The 19,428-nt window shown below is 41.4% G+C and overlaps 1 protein-coding gene across 1 annotated transcript in view; it reads right to left on the bottom strand.

Moving 5' to 3' along the window:
* The window catches only part of OPN3 (opsin 3), a 44,151-nt gene that overhangs the window by 9,515 nt on the left and 15,208 nt on the right, over nt 1-19,428 (bottom strand). Inside the window, exon 2 of the mRNA XM_081824498.1 lies at nt 2,318-2,637. Coding sequence (XP_081680624.1) covers nt 2,318-2,637 — 320 coding nt within the window. The remainder of the gene's footprint in view (nt 1-2,317; nt 2,638-19,428) is intronic.

Here is a 19,428-nt window from a genome sequence, read left to right as displayed (position 1 = left end):
GGGTCCTAGAAACAGTGGAGTAGAAAACCACAAATGAGTGGAAGTTGTTAATAATGCCACAAGTGTCAAATGCCATGGATGCCAGAAAAGAAAAAAGAGATAGAAATGTGTTCATTGGATCTAACATTTGGGAGATCATCGATTACCTTAATGTGGGCTATTTCTGTGACAGTGTGCTCAAGGAAGGAGGCACCAATTTGCAATGGGTGAGGAATTAAATGCTAGGTGAATTTATTAAACTACAAACTCTATGAGGCAGGGGCAATATCTTATACATGTTGTATCCTCAGAGCTCAGTCAATGTCTTAGTCAGCATGGGCTTCCATAACAATATACCATAGACTGAGTGGCTTAGACAACAGAAATGTATTTCTCACAAATCTGGAGGCTGGGAAGTCTAAGGTCAAGGTGCCCGCAAGGTAGGTTTCAGTATGAGACCTCTTTTCTCAGCTTGGAGATGGCTGCCTTCTCTCTGTGTACTCATACAGTGGAAAGAGAGATGGAGGGAGGGATGGAGAGATGGATGGAGGGAGGGAGGAAGAGACACACAGAGAGAAAGAGAGCCACTAATCCCATCATGAGGGCCCCACTCGCATGACATCGCCCTAATTACCTCCTAAAAACCCCATCTCCAATACCATTGATTGGGGATTAAGGCTTCCATATATAAATTTTGGAGAGACAAAAACATTCAGACCATAATAGTAAGTAATTGGTGCATTCTAGATGCTCAACAAATATTGGCCAAATGAATGCTTATTGAGTGGTGATATAGTACCAAAAGCCACTAGTGGTTCTTTGAGTAAGCACGGGTGGGGAGAGCAATAAAGTGACAGCCAGAGGGAGTTGAGAGTAGATTTTGCTTTTGTATAATATTAGCATAGTTATTGCTAAAGAGAAGGAGCCACAGTTGGTTAAGCGACTGCCTTCGGCTCAGGTCATGATCCTGGAGTCCCGGGATCGAGTCCCGCATAGGGCTCCCTGCTCGGCAGGGAGCCTGCTTCTCCCTCTGACCCTCCCCCCTCTCATGTGCTCTCTGTCTCTCTCATTCTCTCTGTCTCAAATAAATAAATAAAATCTTTAAAAAAAAAAAAAAAGAAGGAGCCAGTAGTAAGGGAGAGACTGGAGATGTAAGTGAAAGAGAAAACTAATACTTGAGAGAGGTCCCTGGGGCAGAGAATGGGGTTGGGGGAAAACCAGAAGCTAGGGTCAGCTTGGCCCTGAGAGATCTATTCCATGACCCTGTAACTGAAGAGAAGGGCCTACCAATGAGGCTGAACAGAGAGGCTTATATAAAGGGGGACAGGGAGGTGAGAAATTTCTTGATAATGGCTTTCTTCTGCCCAATAAATAAGCATGATTATTTGATAAGAATGAATGGAGGATAGGGCAAAAGATTAAAATGATCACTGAGGATTTATAGTGGCGATTGTGTGAGAGATTGGACCATCTAGGGATCCAAACATCACTAGACACTGCTGAGAGGACATCTGGGTATGGATATTGGGAATCTGGGGGCAGATTTTCCCCCAGCTCCTCTTTGTAGTTTGACTACAGGCATGGGGAAAACCTATCATTCGATTGATGTGGGGATTTTTTTTTTCTTTTTTACAAAATAGGTATGTATGAGAAAAGTTCGAATGTGGAAGTTGGCAGGGTTTATGATTTAAAGTGATACATGTAGCCATGTTTGATTAAAAAAAAGGTGAAAGCTAGAGGGGCTTAGCAGAGTGCATAAGAGACTGATGAGCAGTAGTTCTGAAGAAGAAAGACACAAACAGGAAGACACGGTGAGTGAGCAAGGAAAACATATGTGGCTAAAGTAGGAGGCTGCCTCACATGGTCACTTCAGACTCCTTGCTAGCACTCAACAGGAAACTTGCTTGTGGTCAGTTCTTGTGCTTTATGATTCAGAAGTGATTTCTAGACAAAATATCTATACTATGCTCTAAGTGGGTTTATGTGATCTTTGAATGAATAAAATCATGGGAAGTGTGGAATTTCTTTGGTTAGAGTTCTTTAATTCTAAGAGTGCTAGAGAATGCAGGTGTTCTTGGTTGTTACTGATTTTATCTGTCTAGAACACCCTTGCTTCCTCCTTGTGGTTTAGAGAGTAGTGTAGAGAGAGTAGATGTTACTCCTCATTGGTCTTTTAGAGAGTGACTCAGTGAACAATTCTATTGAGTGGGAAGTCCCCTAGAAGTGATCCAGCTGCGGACAACCACTTATCATGTAGGGAGAGTTTGAGTCTCTTCTGCACAGAATTGTGCATCCTGGAAATAGTTTAGGGGAGAGGCATTTGCAGTTTTCAACTTACCATTCGAATGGAATACAGAATATGGCCATAGCAATGGGCTATGACGCCCAGAGGCACCACCAGACAGCCAAGAAATAAGAAAAGCACAAAGGAGGAGTTGTTGGCGTCCTTGGATTTCCAGTCCACAGAGCATCCTAGTCCATGTACGTCCAGGATGTATCTGTTCCAGCCCAGCAGAGGTGCTCCTGACCATGCCAGTGAGTACAGCCAGATGTAGGTAATGGCCCTCCAGGCCCAGGAAAAATTGATCACTCTGGCATGGACCACACGAATATAACGTTCATAGGCCAGCACAGTTAGGGTAGTAATGGAAACAATCCCTGCAGGAAGAGAAAGTGGGACAGTATAACATGGCGCCAGGGCAGACGGACGTAGCAGAGGTTACACTGTCCACTGGACACACCTCACAGTGTGTCTGGAACTAACAAGGTGCTCTAAAAGTGACATATCTAAGAGGAATAATGCCTCACAGTCCCCAGGAAATTTGACTGGAAACATATTTACCCAGAAAAGAAAACAAATGGCAGGTAGATTGCAGCAGGACAAAAAGAAAAGCCCTAAAGCCAGCACCACCCCAATGATACAGCTCCTGTGTTCAACTCTCTGCCAGAGAGAAACTCTGAAGAGTCAGAGTCACTAAGTGAGTCTCATTTGCTTTGACCTTCTCTCAGTTGTGTCTGACTCAGTATTGAAGATGAGATTGAAGTGGGTTTCACAAGGCTGAACTGACCAAAGTTATGGTAAAAGTATGCAGGGGGCTGGGTTAACCTTCCTGCTCGCAGATGTTAGCCTATGAACTGTTCTCGTGCAAGACTGCTGACAAGGGAGTGGAACCGTCTGTGCTCCCCTGGTCTTCATTTATGCCTCCATTTTGCAACAAATATATTTTAACAACATTATTCATTTATTTCCCTGCCTCTTCCCAGAGAGTGATTTATTCAATCAACAAGCTTCTATTGAGCACTTACTGTGTGCCAGTCACTTTTTCAACCCTGGAGGTTTAGGGATGACAGAAATGCAGAATTCTAGGTGCTTGGAGGGAACCCAGTCATGTAAACAACAGTAAGACTGCAGGAGGTATAAATGTATTGCGGGAGTCACAGAACAAGGGGCCTTTGTGAACCAGGCAGAAGCATATTCCAGGAAGAATTAAGAATTATGTACCAGAGCATGGAGATGATTTAAGGGTCTAAAAATGACGAGAGGATTCAGAGGTGCCAGGACTCAGAGGATACAAAGGAGAGAGGAGGTTAGAAGGAGCAGATGAGGTCATTGGAGGAAGGCTTTTGATTTCTTGCTAAGGGTTTTTGTTTCTTTCTCTGTTCTTTAAAAAAAAAAAAACAAAAACCACTTTTCCTGTATAAAACAGTGAATTATAAACCTGTTACTTTGTCATGTTTTTTAAGTGTGAAGTAACAACAGTTATCTTCTTCCTCCTCCTCCTCCTTTTTCCTCTGAAAGGGCCCTCATTCCTGCAGTGGTATAGAAATCCTGTCCCAGGCCAGTGCATGGAGACCAGCTTGAAGGCTACTGCAGTAGTCCAGGCAGGTATGATGGGGCCTGAATTAGAGTACCTTTAAAGGTATGAACAGCAAAGTCTGGATTCCAGGGACATGTGATTAATATCAACAGAACCCACCAGCTTATTGAATGTGAAGAGGGAGGGAGAGAGAGGAGTCAAGAATCACTTGGGAGATTTCTAACCTGTGTGACAAGTCGAGAGTGGTTACATTAACAGAGATTAAAACTACCAGGTGTTACAAGCAGATATGGGGGAGAAAATGAAATTGTGAGCTCCCTAGAACACACTGGCATAAATATTTGTTGAATGAGCAGATCAAGAGAAGCTGTAGAATTCTCCCTAATGGAGAATGAAAATAAGACCTGTGTCAGGTAAGTAGGTGGGAGCATGGGGGTGGGGCTTCAGAAATCCCAGAGTGATCCCAGCTCCCCACTTAATAGCTCTGTGACTTTGGCTATTCATACAATCCCTGTAGACTTTAGTTTTGTTGAAAATCTCTTCACATTATAAAATTTTCACTATAAGAGTGTGAAATGAGGAGGTCCTAGACTCAGAAAGCCACTGACAGAACAGAGTAAATATCCATTTTATACCAGGACAGGTTTGTTATTTGGAGGGAAGGCAGCATAATCCCTGTGTTTGATGCCTGTGGTATTTGATAAATGTTCGTTGAATACATGAATGTTTAATAAATACATAAGGGACTGGAAGAGGAAGACAGGGTTTTGGAGTATGGTAGAAGGAAATATTTCAGGAAGTAGTGCTATACTCATAAATAATGTACTTACGTTCAGATTATGTTAAGTAATTCTGGAGGCAAGGAAAATATCAAGTTGTGTATTCTGCCTTCAGAACTAAGAATCGACTTTCACCTCACTAAATTTTTACCTGAAGAGTGGTACTGTCTTTTCTTTAACTGAGTATATTCCCAGAAGGAAACCAAAAACCTAAAAGTAGTTACATAGTAAGACTCTAATGAGGTTAGATACTGTTGGTTTTATTTAGTTTACAAACTTTCTTACCAAATACATGGCATTTAATTATATAGTTGTCTTTAAATGTTAAAACAGTTTTGCGTCTTCAGCTTTCAGTTAATTTACCTTGAATACGATTTAGCTCTTCTTAGGCAAGAAAACTTGCTGCAAATATGTTGTAGATTAGCAAATCCCAGTATACCCTACAGATGAATAAATGAGTCCTTATGATTAAAGCAATAAGCTGGGATAATTTTAGCTATCATTCATTCATTCATTCATTCATCCAGTAACTATTTACTGCTTATCTACATGTCCATCAGTGTGCCAGCAAATGGCTGCAAAGAAGGGAGTGACACACGCACCTCCTAGAACTGACAGTCCACTGGGTGAGAGTGATAATACAATCATGTCAAACAAGTAAATTAGTGGCACGCTACCAAGGAGGGAGACGGTGCAGAAAAGATGTGAGGGGGGAGGCTGCCGGCGTAGAGGATGTGGCAGTCTTAACGGGATGTCAGGAGAAGCCTCATTGTGCTCAGGGCTGAATCATGAAAGACCCCAGCTCTGTGACCAGTCAGGGTGCAGAAGTGTGGTGAGTTATTATTTAGGTCAAAGAGGTAAGAGATCTTTTCTGTGTGATATAGTTTTGGACCGTGCCTGTATCCTAGCAAGCACGATGAGCTTCCAGTGCCTGATTCAGTTGCTGACATTCAGTACCATAACCAGTTAGCACAGTCCCTGAATTTCCAGGCCTTCCCTGACTGAATGGGTGTATTAGTCAGACTGACTCAGTCTTGTAGGGTGACCCATTGGAACAGACCTAAACTACATCTTTCCTTACACCCTCCCCCTTTCTCTCTCTCTCTCTCTTTTTTTAAAGATTTTATTTATTTGTTTGACAGACAGAGAGAGATAGTGAGAGATAGTGAGAGCAGGAACACAAGCAGGGGGAGTGGGAGAGGGAGAAGCAGGCTTCCTGCTGAGCAGGGAGCCCGATGCGGGGCTCCATCCCAGGACCTGGGATCATGACCTGAGCTGAAGGCAGACACTTAACAACTGAGCCACCCAGGCGTGCTCCGCTTTTTTTCTCTTAACAACATGTATTTACTCATGACTTTTGGTCCTGCCTGAATCAAAATTATTTGCTGTATTCTGGAGAATGAGAATGAGCGGACTGTCTTACAACTACTTCATACGTAACTAGAGAGAGCCTAATTCTCTCTTCCCTTAACACTGTGGACAGGGAAGGGGAAGGTCACGGCCCCAAAAGAGCACCCATCATCTGTGAGGCCCCATAATAATCATGCTACATACAGTAGTATCCCTCTTTGTGGAGAAGGAGTTCTGTGGCTCTGAGGGATAAGGAACCAATAGGAGGTGGAGACAGTTTTGAGAACCCAGGACTGGCTGAGTCCACAACCCATAATTTTGCCTTTTTCCACCTGTCCCCACAAGCTCTACTAGGGGTAGCATGATGTCCCTGCTCTCCCTGCAAAGCTGCACACTGATCACATATGCCCTAAGTGTGTCTCCCTGTGCCCAGTAGGGTCTTCTAGGAGAAACCAGAGACGTGTGGTGCCTACCCATGAAGAGACTACAATACCGTACATTCTTGTAGACCCAAGACCAACTCTATGCAACATTTGAGGGCAAGGTAGGATGATACAAAATCATATGGTATGTTTACTGTGCAACAACAAACCCGATAAAGTAAAATTCCAGCGGATTGTGCACACACACAGCAATGAACAATCATTTAAACTTACATTTCCATTCCACTTTCCCCTAAAAATTTTATTCTAGTGTAATATATTGGTATGGCTGAAAGATTTTAAATTATTACCTTATTATATTCTTCAACAAAAAATGTATTTAGAAATTGAAATTTTTAAATTTCTTGGATGGCAAGGCACTAAATGTTTAAAAAATTGTCTTATGGATTGAGTTATCAGCTTTTATTAGTACACAACTGTTCAAAATATTTTGTTAAATATTAAAAGTAAAAAACTTAGAAATACATCTCTTAAAGTGATCAGTATAGCTTTCCCTCACCACAAAGAATATACCCTATCCACAAGTTACTGTTACCAATGCTAGAATGATAAAGGATAAATTCTCTTCCTGTTTTTCCTGTTTATAAAGTTAAAGATTTCTTGATCACACGTGTATCCACATGCAATGGAAGGAATTTTGTTATATTCAATTCTTATTGATTATAAGAACATTCCTTCTATATTCAATTATTTGAACTCTCCTGAATTTATATGCCAAAAAGCACAGAGTGGTTATTGTCAAAAATTATATTTAATGATCTACCAACTAACAACTCAACTTTGTTAAAAGCAAATAACTGGAAACCACCTGAGTGGTCATTCACTTCCCCAGGTTCCTCATCAATATTTTAACTTGTCCCTTTGTTTGCCATCCTGGAATGTCCTCCCACCCCTCCCTGGTAACTTCCCATGGTAAGATTTGGGATGGGTAAGGAGTGTATCTTTCTGTGGGAAGTGGGAGATGGGGTATGGAGAAAGGGAGGGTCTGGGTCACAGGGAGCTGGTTTCTAGGAGAGAATACAAGTTGAGAATTTAGAAGTTGATTCTCTTAAAACTGTCCTTGCATAACCATTCCAAAGGGTTGTATCTCAAGGAGTACGCAGACACCAATTTGAAGACAGAGGACTATAAAAACTAATCTTGTTGGCATATTATGGAGACTCTGCTTAATCTTGCTGCATCACTTACTTACGTTGGGATACAGATGGCAAGCCTCAAACCGCCAGCCACATTCAAAGCCGGCTGCTTTGACCCCACTGTTCCCTCTGCCTGAAATGCTGACAGAGATCTCACAGCTTGGAGGAGAAGACAGACACGTAAAGAAGTAATTACAGGAATGTGATATGTACTAACCCAGAACTGTGTCTGGGAGCTGGAAGATACAATCGAGGAAGCATGGACCTCTGCCTAGGGAAATACTGAGGAAGGTTTTAAGAGGAAAGCAATATTTGAATTGATGAATGAAAGGGAGTTTATCAAGTTGATGAGGGTGAGGATATTTCAAGGTCAAGGATATAGCATATAAAATGCATGAAAGCAAAAAGAGGTATCCAAGGGTTAACTCTGTGCACCACATTGAGTCAAGTAAAGTTCTTTGTGATATAACTTGATGATTATGCATTCGCTTACAACATTTATCAACAATCCAATATCATGCACATACAATACACCAGGCACTGTGCTAGGAAATGGACAAAGGTAAACTATAAAAGAAAGAAACAATAATAGAGTGATAAATTCTGTAATAGAGGAATGTCTATGAGGCCAGTCTTGGATTCAACTTCAGTTTCTATACATAAATAGAGATCACTCTGGGAGGATTAATTAATATCTATGAACCTCAATTTGCTCACAGTAAAATAGAAGGAATAGTACCAAAATGCTGTTTCATCGTGAGTGTGTGTATATGTATTACATGAGAATATGAATGTATTTAGTAAGATGGTAATATATAAGGTATTATTATTATTATTGAATAGTTGAGTATCTGGGGGCTAAATTGCTTTAAGTGGTAGAAATCTGGCAGAAGGCACAGGAACAAGTGGAGGAGCTCTGGAGCTTAAATATGAGTGTATTTATAATATATACAATTACTCAAGAACAGTCATTTCCCCATTTGGCCACTAGATGTCCACATTGAGTAGCTTATTTATAGTTCAGTGGTCTAGACTCTGGATAAGCAAGTTTACACTAAATAGAGTAAGTGCTTCGAAGAGGTATTACCTGGACCAGGCTCCAGATCAGTCAATACCCATCTGTTAGATTAAAAAGTTAATATGACATGGTTCATGTCTTCAAGGAGCTCACACTCCAGAGAAGGGGGTATGAGGAGAAACTCCAAATCCGATAATAGGAGGAAACGATCCAGTTTTTCTCTGGGAAGCAGACACTACCTGAGTGTAGGGAGTCTTGTAGATTAAATACATTTTAACCAGGCAAATAAGGAAGGGTGAGGGGGGAAAGGACTGTCAATCCTATTCCAGCTTATGTAAACACATGGAGACCTGACAGAGCTTACACCGTTTGGGTTCCTGCAAATAATTCAATATGGTGGAAGCAGAGAGTTCTAGGAAGAGAGACGAGAAAGACCAGGAACTCCCCCAGAAAGACCCTTACATGTCATGCAAGGAGTTTGGAATATATTCTGAGGGCTTCAGGGAGCCATTAAAATGTTCTTGTTCTCTTTTTTACTGTACTATTTTAGAGAATTTTGTTTTACTTTCTTTTGGTTTTGCTTTTGCAGATTTTCCTTATGGAAAGTTCCCTCCAGCTGTGATGTGGAAAAAGGATTGTGAGGAGGGACAAGTCTAGTTATTGAGAAATCTACTGGAGAAATACCATTTTGGTGATGAGGAACAGAACCAACACAGTGACAATGGAGAAGGAGAGACAAATAGGGTCCAATAAAATTTAGGAACATGAATATTTGCTAGACGTAGGAATGAATGAAGAATCAAATGAAGTCTTGGGTCAATTAATGGTTGGTGGTGCACTGACTTGGAAAGAAAATGGATGAGATGGATCTGGGAAGGAAGATGATTGGAGGATAGTGCACTTCATTGTGGATTCTCAGGGTGATTTTGAACAAATCACTGGATGGTCTGTATTTAAAATTCTCTACCTATAAAATGAGACAACTGTTAAACCTGCCTTGTAGCAGGTAAAATCTTACAGATAATACAGTAAAATCTTGCAAACTAAGTGGGTATATTTTTCTCCAACCAATGAAAATTCTTGTTCTGTTCATTCAAAAACATGTATTGATTTGTAGAAATTTCTAAACATACAGCTTAATTACTTTCATCTACATATAGCAATGGAAACAAAACTATTTGAAGTTGCTTAATAAAGATGTTTCTTTATTAATTAGTGACCTCTATTCATATTTGAACAACATTAAATAAGGAAAACAATATGCTTAATATGCTTGAAAAAGCTTATTCTCTTAGGCAAGTAACCAATTCTTCTTTGAAATCTTGTTTACATTGCTTATTAGTTGAGTATTCTTTCCTGCTCCCTTTTACTTAATTAACAAGGATAATTTCAGCCCAGTAACACATGGAGAGTCCCTCCTGGGTGTCAGGTACTGTTCTAAGCAGTTTGCCTGTGTTATCTTTTTAATCCTCACAACTCTGTAAGACACATAGAAATTGTTATCATCCCCATTTTGTAGGGGAAACTGAGATAAACATGGTTAAGTAACTTGCCCAGGTCCCAAACTAATAAAAAACAAGAGCCAAGATTCAAATCAAACAGTCTGCTTCCAAAGTCCACACTATGCCAGACTCATTTTCTAAATCCTCTTTGGAAATTTAAAAAAATTTTGTACTAGTGAAGTAGACACTACAGAAAACATAAATAATCCATGTGTTACCTACTACATATTGAAAAAGTCATTTTTTTTTTTAAAGTAGGCTCCCTGCCCCATGTGGAGCCCAATGCAGGGCTTGAACTCATGACCCTGAGATCAAGACCTGAGCTGAGATCAAGAGTCAGATGCTTAACCGACTGTGCCACCACCCAGGTGCCCCTTGAAAAGGTGATTTTTAAACTCAATTTCTTTTAAGCTGAAGAATTTTAAAGGAAATTAGAGATGACCATGTTCATTTGAATAGTTTCCCCACCATTGGAAAGCCCATTTTCCATTTGATCAATAAGAGAAACTCTTGGAAACACCCAAATGATGCATGGTCTTTAGTACACCACACATTTTAGGCATTCACCAGCCGTCTATTATGCCAGAAACTTACTTCTAGTTAATAAATCCTTCTTCCATATCTGTTTCCCTTCCTTTTTCAAATTCCATTTTTCAATTGTTTGTTCCCCAGAGTTACTGTTCTTCAGGGTTAGTACACAGAAATTAGTACACAGAAATCCAGCACAGCATGAAATTTACAGCTCTGTGGTCAAAAAATTATAATTTCAGGTAGTAAGCAGCTTACACAGAGATTTGGTTTTGACCACCATGTGGAAACCTAGCCACCAAATGCTTGTTGTACATTAAGAATTGGGAACCCCCTGAACAAAAGGGCCAGCGAACCCTCAGAAGAGAGGGAGTCCTCCAGGCAGCCTTCAGCCTGTGGTTTGTGGGCTAGCTCCTCACAGTGCACCATGTCCACACTGTAATCTTAGTTCTTGTTCGTGCTGCCCTTCACTGGTGTTTCAAAGGAGTGCATTTTCTCCCCCAAAACTAGTGATTTTTTATAAGGGAGGTGGAAGCAAATAGTTGTTGATTCCGTTGGTAAAATACAAGAGAGTCTGTCTACTGTTGTGTATCCCCTTCTCCTAGGCTACCTTGGGTGTCTGCATAGTAGCTTGGAAATCATCCCAGACTCATTTCCCCAATGTTATCTTTGATTCTTTCTAAAATGTATTCTCATTCAGGCTCACATCCCACAGCACCTCTGTCTGCCTTCTTGGTCTTCAAACTTGGCTCCTTATCTTCCTATAGCTCCATTTGGACATACAGCCCAGTTTCAGACTGTTCACCTTGCCTCTGATTTGACACTGTTTTAGGGTTTGTTTGCTCTTTGGGGAAAGGAGAGCCCCATCTTGGGATAAAGTCTCATCAGAACTTACTTTATACTTATGTCTACTTGTCAGGGAAGGATATGAACAAGATAGATCATGATGGGGAAAAAATGGATGATCATTATACTAGGAGACCCAAGAAATACCCATTGTGACCGGAGTCTACAGGCCCAGTGTGAAGGACAGTTTGAATATAAAGTAACTGGTCTATGGTATTACTTAAGGTTCCCATAAGTGACAACATAAATACAGCAGGACAACAGTCCAGAAGACAGCCAGGTGGAAGGATTCATCAGGAATTGAGATATTCTAAAATTATTATCCTAATTTAACTGCACTAATAAAATGGGTTTGGGTGCCATGAATAAAATGGGAAGCATACATTTCTTTGTTTTTACCACTTAATCAAAATGACCTCTTAAACACAGCAATCTCAATCTTACAATAACCCACTACAGTGTACCCAGAAAAGCTGCATCAGAGAATGCTCCTCTAGCAGGACCTTGCCTCTGGTTCACTTTAGGAATGTGTATACATGCTCTGTCTCCCCTCTCCTCTTTCCTCTAGTTTGTATTTTCATTTCACCGAAGGATTTTCTTTTGAAATATTTCTAAATTCATCTCTGTGCGTCCCACATTCCATTATTCTCATTCAGGCTCACATCCCACAGTGGTTGCTCTGACCTACTCCTAACTGATTTTTTTCCTTTGTCCAGCCTCTATCCTCTCTTGCACCAAATACCAGTTTGAGACTGGATTCAGTTTACGTGCTCTCCCAGATCTCCCTGAGCCAGCTCACAAGCCCCCACTCCCCAACGTGGGCCATGACCATCTGCCTTACTCCCCAGGAACGGTGGTTCTGATATAGTCACAAAGCTCAGCTACTGCGGCTACAGCCCCCACAGGCCTATGTGCTGGACCAACCTGCACCTTTGACCTCACTGGACAGGGCACACGTAGGCTCTGGCTTCCCCAGCTGCTGCTCTGACTCAACTGACCTAACCCAGAGTGGGGGGATGGTAGCCCCTCATGGAGCAGACTGGGACCAAATGAGTCAAGAGACAGGAAGGGCCAGTGATTAAATTGTTTACACCCCCTCCCCACCCATTCCATGGATTATTTCAAGATGTGCTAGGTTCATAAAGCCTCTCTGAAGATGTCCCAAAGGATGGAGCAAACAGCTGTTTTGGGGGGAAGCTATGGCTGGCTCAGTGGTGCAACCTCGGATACTTGGCTTCCTTTCTTCCTTGCCTCTTCCTGGACTCTCTCATTCTTGATTCCCTGGAAATACATCCCAGTACATCATTAATCCGTATGCTTTGCCTTAGGCATTATTTTGGGGGAACTTGTGCTAATAATCTCACAAACTTTATAATCTCCTCTCTGGCATAATGACCTGCAAAGCTCCCTCTGCTTAATGCACTGGTATTCAAAGAACTCTGCATATTACTTCCACTCCCTAGCCCATCTTCTCTTTCGCCATTTCTAACTTCCTTAGTGCATGCCACACTCTGCTCATGCACAGCCGAGACCGTACCTTCATGGCTGCTCTTTACTACTTCCTGTATTTTGGTCACAATTCTACGTATTCAGGTCTTATCTTTCCAGTTAAATTGTAAACGCCTAAGAGATAGGGACCATGTCTTCTGTATCTTGACATCTTCTCTGGCTTCTGCAATAGTTAACAAGAGATTATTATACGTTTGTTGATGATAAAAGTTATGTATATGTGACCATATTTCTTCTCAAATCAAGAATAAAAACCCTGAAGTAAACACAGTCACACCCGTACTTAAGCAAACACTAATGTGAAATGATGCTTGGAAATAGTCACAGTCAGATTTCAAAGAAAAGGAAAATGTTTCTAAAGGAAAATACAACATATAGGTCAGAAGAACATAAAACAAGACCAACTTCTTGCTCTTTTTCCTAAGGCATCCCTAGCTCAACTCAAAATACTATGTAACGGTCATCACATGATAACTTTTGATTATTAAAAAGCCCCTATAAAACTCATGTTTATGGATGACATAAAGTCAAATGATATTCCTGTTAGATTTGTCATCTCTTGTTCTCCAATGACAATAACAAATTATAACACCTATTTAGTATAGTGTTTCATAATTTTCAAAGTACTGCCCCATGTGTGTTTATCATCAGTTCTTCACAGACCTTTGAGGCAGGAAAGGCTCATGTCCTCATTTGGTTAGGCTGTGAGAAACGGGTTTGGGATCTGGGGTGAGCCAAATGTCATAAGACGAGTAAGATCTTGCTTGGAGGAGAACCCACATTTTCTGACTGTGAGTCCAGAGCTCTGCTCAGATTTTCCTCAGAAAGATTTGACTAAGTGTGTTGGTTGTGATCAACAGAGAAGCATGGAGTCTTGTTAATTCTATGGAAAAATTCAACAGATGAATGAATTATGGGACATCCATGTGACCCCTTGTCTGCAATGAAGATTCTGGTTTTCAAGTACTCTCTGAATTATTAACCTGGCACCAAGAGATGAAAATCTGAGATAGCCCAGAAGAGCAAATTAAAAATATGAAGAAATACGAGAGGTACAGAATTAAATCTTAATTTAATCATTTATAATTTACAAAACCCTCAAAGGAGCTCAGAGCTTAGGTTTCAAAGCAGGTGGTAACACTCTGGTTCCGTTTTAAGGTTGTTTTCTATCACCATGTCGCTGAGACAAGTGGAGAATGTTGAGATATAGCCAAGGACCAAAGTCACTTTTCTCTTAAGAATGAACACAACACACTCAGCTTTAAGTGTGTGTGTGTGTGTGTAAGTAACTTATCAACTAAAAACTGTGGTATGAGATTCCTCAGGACCATAAAAGGAGAATGGGTAAAAAAGATAACAAGCTTGCCAGAATGTGTTAGGGACCAACCTAATTGCTGTGTCCTGGGCAGTGCAATGATGGGACGAAACGCTGGAGGTTTAAAAGGCACATTTGGGAGGTGGGAGCATGTAAAGTAAAACCCATCTCGGTGACTACTGTGGAGCAGTTTGGGTGGGTAAGAAAAGATCATTTTCTTGAAAGTCTTAGTCATCCGGAGCCGAGAATGTCAAGTGGAAAAAGGCTAAATAAAGATTGGAAGTGGGGGAGGGAAGCTTTACAAATAGGAAGCATTCTGCCTAAGGACATGAGGCAAAGCTAGCAGGTGCTCCAGCTGATTTCCAGACCCATTCATATGCTACAGTTTCCAGCTTCCATCCCATGTTGTCAGCTTGGGCTTCATATGGAGTCTCCCTTGAGGTTTAATTTAAAACCTTCTATATCTGAGCAGTGAGTCTGTCTTCCATGGTAGGAATAGTGACTCCAAATGCCAGCTCTTGAAATGGCAACAAACGAATCTCCTGGGGAAATTGTTGAAATGTGGATTCCAAGGCCCGGCCCTTGAAGATTCTGCTTTAGTAGGCCTGGGATGGAGCCTGAGAATCTGTTTAAGAGACTCCCAGATGATTCTGACTGACTTAGGAATGGCAGGTCTAGATTTCAATCAAATGGCCTTTAACATAATCTCTCTGTGGCTTTTTGCTCATTTCCCAGGTTTTCTTCCACAGAGTCAACACCAGTGGAGGAACACAAGAAACCACTATTTCATTTCACAGAACGGCATCCCACAGGGACGCCGGCCTCTGATCACACGCAAAGCTCCAGCTCTGAGGGAGGGGCTTGTCTATGTTGTGTCGGCGGCTCGAAGTTTCTTCATAGCTTACTCACCTCTAGCTTCATTCCTGTCTGCCCTTGTGTTTTGCAGCACGGCCACTTCCTGTGCTCCCGGAAGCTCTTATGATGCTCCCGGAAGCTGTCATGATGCTCCCGGAAGCTGTCATGATGCCATGTTTCATAGAACCAGGTGCAACCTGGCGTAGAACGGCTGACGCTGGTGTCATTTGACGAGCAGCTTTTATAAACCTGACTGATGGCCTTGTACATGTGAAGCTGGCCCTGGCCTCACCAGTTACCAAGACACCAGAACTTGTTAGAAGCGAGAAGTTTGTTGGAAAGACATTGGCAGCAGTTTCTTCCCAGAAAGGGAAGCAGAGTGAGGACTAATGTTACTTCTTAAGCAATTTTCCCATATTAGGGAGAGCAGAGTGAAGCCTGGATGCACAAGAAATATAAGGCGTATTCTAGGTAAATGAGATAAAATTATTTCAGGGTTAGTCACAGCTTAAAGGCAGACAGGTACCATACCAGGAGCATTGAAAACCTTCCTTAAATATTTAAATGGCTCTAACATGTGGGGCCCTGAGCTACTGCTGGGGAAGCAAAGTCATCAGGTATGGTCCCTGATGTAAAGGGGGAAAGGCAGCATAGAAAGACAAACCAAAATGCAAAACTGTGTATTTGAAATTCCAAATGAGACATTCAGACCTAAGTGCCATAGGAGCTCAGAGAGAGGAAAGAGCACCAAGAAACTGGGGGGCTTTATATAAAGGGGTGGGACTGAAAGATAATGAAAAAAAATCTGTTTACCCAGTATACGCCGCGTCCACCAATTCCAAATTTACTTATATCCCCTAGAGCAGTGCTGTCCAGTAGAAGTATGTGGGCCATATAATATTTAAGTTTTTTAGTGGCCACACTTTAAAAAGTAAAGAGAAACACATAAAATTAATTGACATAACATTTTATTTAATCCAACATATTTAAAGTATTTTGATTTGTAATCAACATAAACTTATTCATGAAATATTTTGTATTTTTTTCATACTAAATCTTCAAAATCCAGTGCTTTTTTTTTTACACTTAATACATCTCAATTTAGACCCTCTCCATTTCCCGTGCTCAAGAGGCACCAGAGTAGCGGTTACTCTGTCAGACAGCACAGACCTAGAGAAACTCGTGCATATTGAGTAGAAAGAGATGTATACTAGGATATACTTTGAGGCACTGTTTATTATAATACAGAGAAAAATGGGAAATAACCCAATGTCCATCAAAAGGGGGAAATGGGTAAATAAATCATGACCAAAAAAACTGAAACCTTGCTTGGTTTCATGTTACATTCATGTCTGCAGTGACCTCGAGGATGAAGGAGGTGGAATGGACTGGAGAGAGAAATACATAAATGAAAATTTTATCTGTAATTTTCCATTCTTTGAAGATAGATTAAGATAAATATAAGAAGGTTCATCTCTGTTCACTGAGGGTGGCAGATATGTGGGTACTTATTGTGTCACCCTTTGTTCTTTTCTGTATTTATAAAAACTTCTAAATAATTTACAAAAGGAACAAAATTCGTTGAGGGTATGGAGGTAGCAAGTAGTAGTAGGCATTCAGAAGACAGGCTCTTCAAAGAGCAGAACGGGGTGGTCACAAATCAAGAGACAGTTGGGGGTGGCAGCTAGACCATAAACGGATGATCCAGGAGGGAGAGAGAAGACTCTGAATAAGAGCCCAGTAGCCCAATCTTTATATTCCCTGCACATCTATGTGACAGCCTGAGTTCAACCTCACTGTGGGCAAGTGTTGACAGACAAAACATTTTCACAGGGGGAAATGAGGGAGGAATGCTTTTGAAGCCACAGTGATACTCAGTGGGTCACTTTTTTGACTACCTGGCCCTGGGGTCTATGGGGTACGTCGAGAGTTTAGCTAAGCTACTCCATACTGTTGCTGCCTCAGCCTCAACTTTGTTTGGTCAAATGGCCTGCAGGGCATTTCACACTAGCCCCTCATGCAAGCGCATGCCTTACAGACTAGCCTACAGTCACAAGCAAACCTAAGTTCCTCATAGGACTTTTCCCAACAGCCCTTACGATCAAGTCTCCCCTGCCTCCCAGGGCCTTCCCCTTGTGCACCCCTCAGATAAGATCTCCATGTAGCATACCAAAACCTCACTCCTTTTGGTTGGATTGACCAATCTTACCTTGGCCCAGGAATCCCAAAGCAGTCCACCCATGGACCCTAATAAAGACATGTGCCCTGGGGTCCTGCCTCTCTCTGCCTGTACCTTGCCTTGACCTCCCCATAGGACCCCTCGACGGGTGCCGTGTACCTCCTCCAGGACTGTGAGTGATAAACTATCTCAGTTTCTCCTGTGGTCTAATGCTGAACCCTGACCCACCATCCAGCACCCTATACTCTAATTAACAAATGTTAATTTAACAACATTATAATAAAGTGTTAAGGGGGAAAAAAAACACCAGCCTCTGCTCGGTGGTGGGAAATCAGTGTCCATGGGGGCTGCCAGGGTTAAAGGAGAGTAAGGAAGTAGCGAAAATGTTCAGAGAAGATGTTGAAGATACAAGGGAGTTTGCTGCTTATGAGGGGAGGCTGAGCACACATGGCAGGAGCTCAGGATTGGATCAGATCAAGAAATACACTGAGCCATAAAGATGTGAGTTATCACAGACTGAAGAGGTTTTCCCTTTTGGCACCAACTGATAACCGCAGGGATGGGAGGTATGATGGGATTTGTTCTGATCATCTCTGGGGGTGGAGGAGGTAAAGAGTGTCTCCAAAGTCTGAGTCCTGAATGATCTGCTTGCTGGTATGTTGATTTCTGAAACATGTGCTCTCTTAGACGTCATACTGCAGAACTTTAGATTGCTTTAGATTTTTGACTATTCTAACAATGCTGTGAGGAGAGATGGTATAACATCACCATCAAGGGCACTGGGTTCAGGCTCTGTATCCTCCACTTTTTATGAAATCTTGAATAAATTAATCTCCTGGTGCTTTACTCTCTTTAACTGAATATTGGGGGTAATAGTAGTATCTACCTCACAGAGTTGGGATAAAGTTTAAGAGTTAATATGCATGAAGCATGTGTAACAGTAACTAGCATGAGGTACACACTTAGTAAGCACTAGCCATGGACATTATAATCCATTCACTATACATTTCCATACATCTATGATTACCTCCTTAGGATAAATTCTTGGCAATATAATTGTTGGGTAAGAAGGTATACAAAATTTTAATGCTTTTAATACAACTTGCCAAAATATGCACCAGAAGCTACATTAAATCCCCTCTACTGTATCATCAGATACTTGCTTTATTCCCACTTATCTATATCACAATGCATGACAACCCACCACCTACCCAGCAATCAACTACAGTTGTCCTCTGTATACTCACTGACCCAGAATGCAGGAGTTACAATCTGTATTTTAAAGATATTCCCATTTGATTTATACTCTACAGTACAAAACCATTGTTCTAGAATTTTATCAACTGAGAAATCAATCGCTATAACATTATATAATTATATATAATTAGTATGGTTCTACACAGCTGATAATTAGCATGGTTCAGGATGGCTGATACGTGGGACCCTATCCCCTGTGCCCACCTCTCCACACCAGGTCACTGCTCTAGCCATGCAGACCACTTCAATGCTCCCATGCCTGTTTCCATGTTCTCCCTATATGGAATGTTCTCCATATTGACTTATAGAAATCCTTCTCAACCTTCAGGGCCCTGGCTTTTTCCTTCATGAAGCCTTCCTAGATTTCTCTAGTCAGACAAAATACTCTGTGCCTCCACTGAAGTTTGTCTATACTTACATCACAAAAACGATCACAGCCTCATTAATGGAGTGGTTAACTGTGCACCAATGTCAGCCCCAATGGAGTGGGAGTTCCACTACTTACCAATTCTATAACTTTGGGAAAATTATGAGTCTGATTTCTCATGTACACATGGAAATATTAATACCTGCCTCCCAGGGTTATCTTAAAAATGAGATAATATGTATAAAGAAATTAGAACTGTTCCTGGCACATGAGTAGTTACTTTTTCCTGGACTTGCTCTGAGCCCTCTCTGAAGACCCCACATCACATTTCAGTCACAGCATGTGCATTCTTTTTTTTTTTTTTTAAAGATTTATTTATTTATTTTTATTTGAGAGAGAGAGAATGAGAGAGAGCGAGTACATGAGAAGGGGGAGGGTCAGAGGGAGAAACAGACTCCCTGCCGAGCAGGGAGCCTGATGCGGGACTCGATCCCGGGACTCCAGGATCATGACCTGAGCCGAAGGCAGTCGCTTAACCAACTGAGCC

Source organism: Leptonychotes weddellii, chromosome 6, assembly GCF_054177405.1.
Source record: "Leptonychotes weddellii isolate Sample4059 chromosome 6, ASM5417740v2, whole genome shotgun sequence".
Taxonomy (NCBI): domain Eukaryota; kingdom Metazoa; phylum Chordata; class Mammalia; order Carnivora; family Phocidae; genus Leptonychotes; species Leptonychotes weddellii.
The sequence above is the reverse complement of the archived record's forward strand: the minus strand, read 5'-3'. Positions and strand labels throughout refer to the sequence as shown.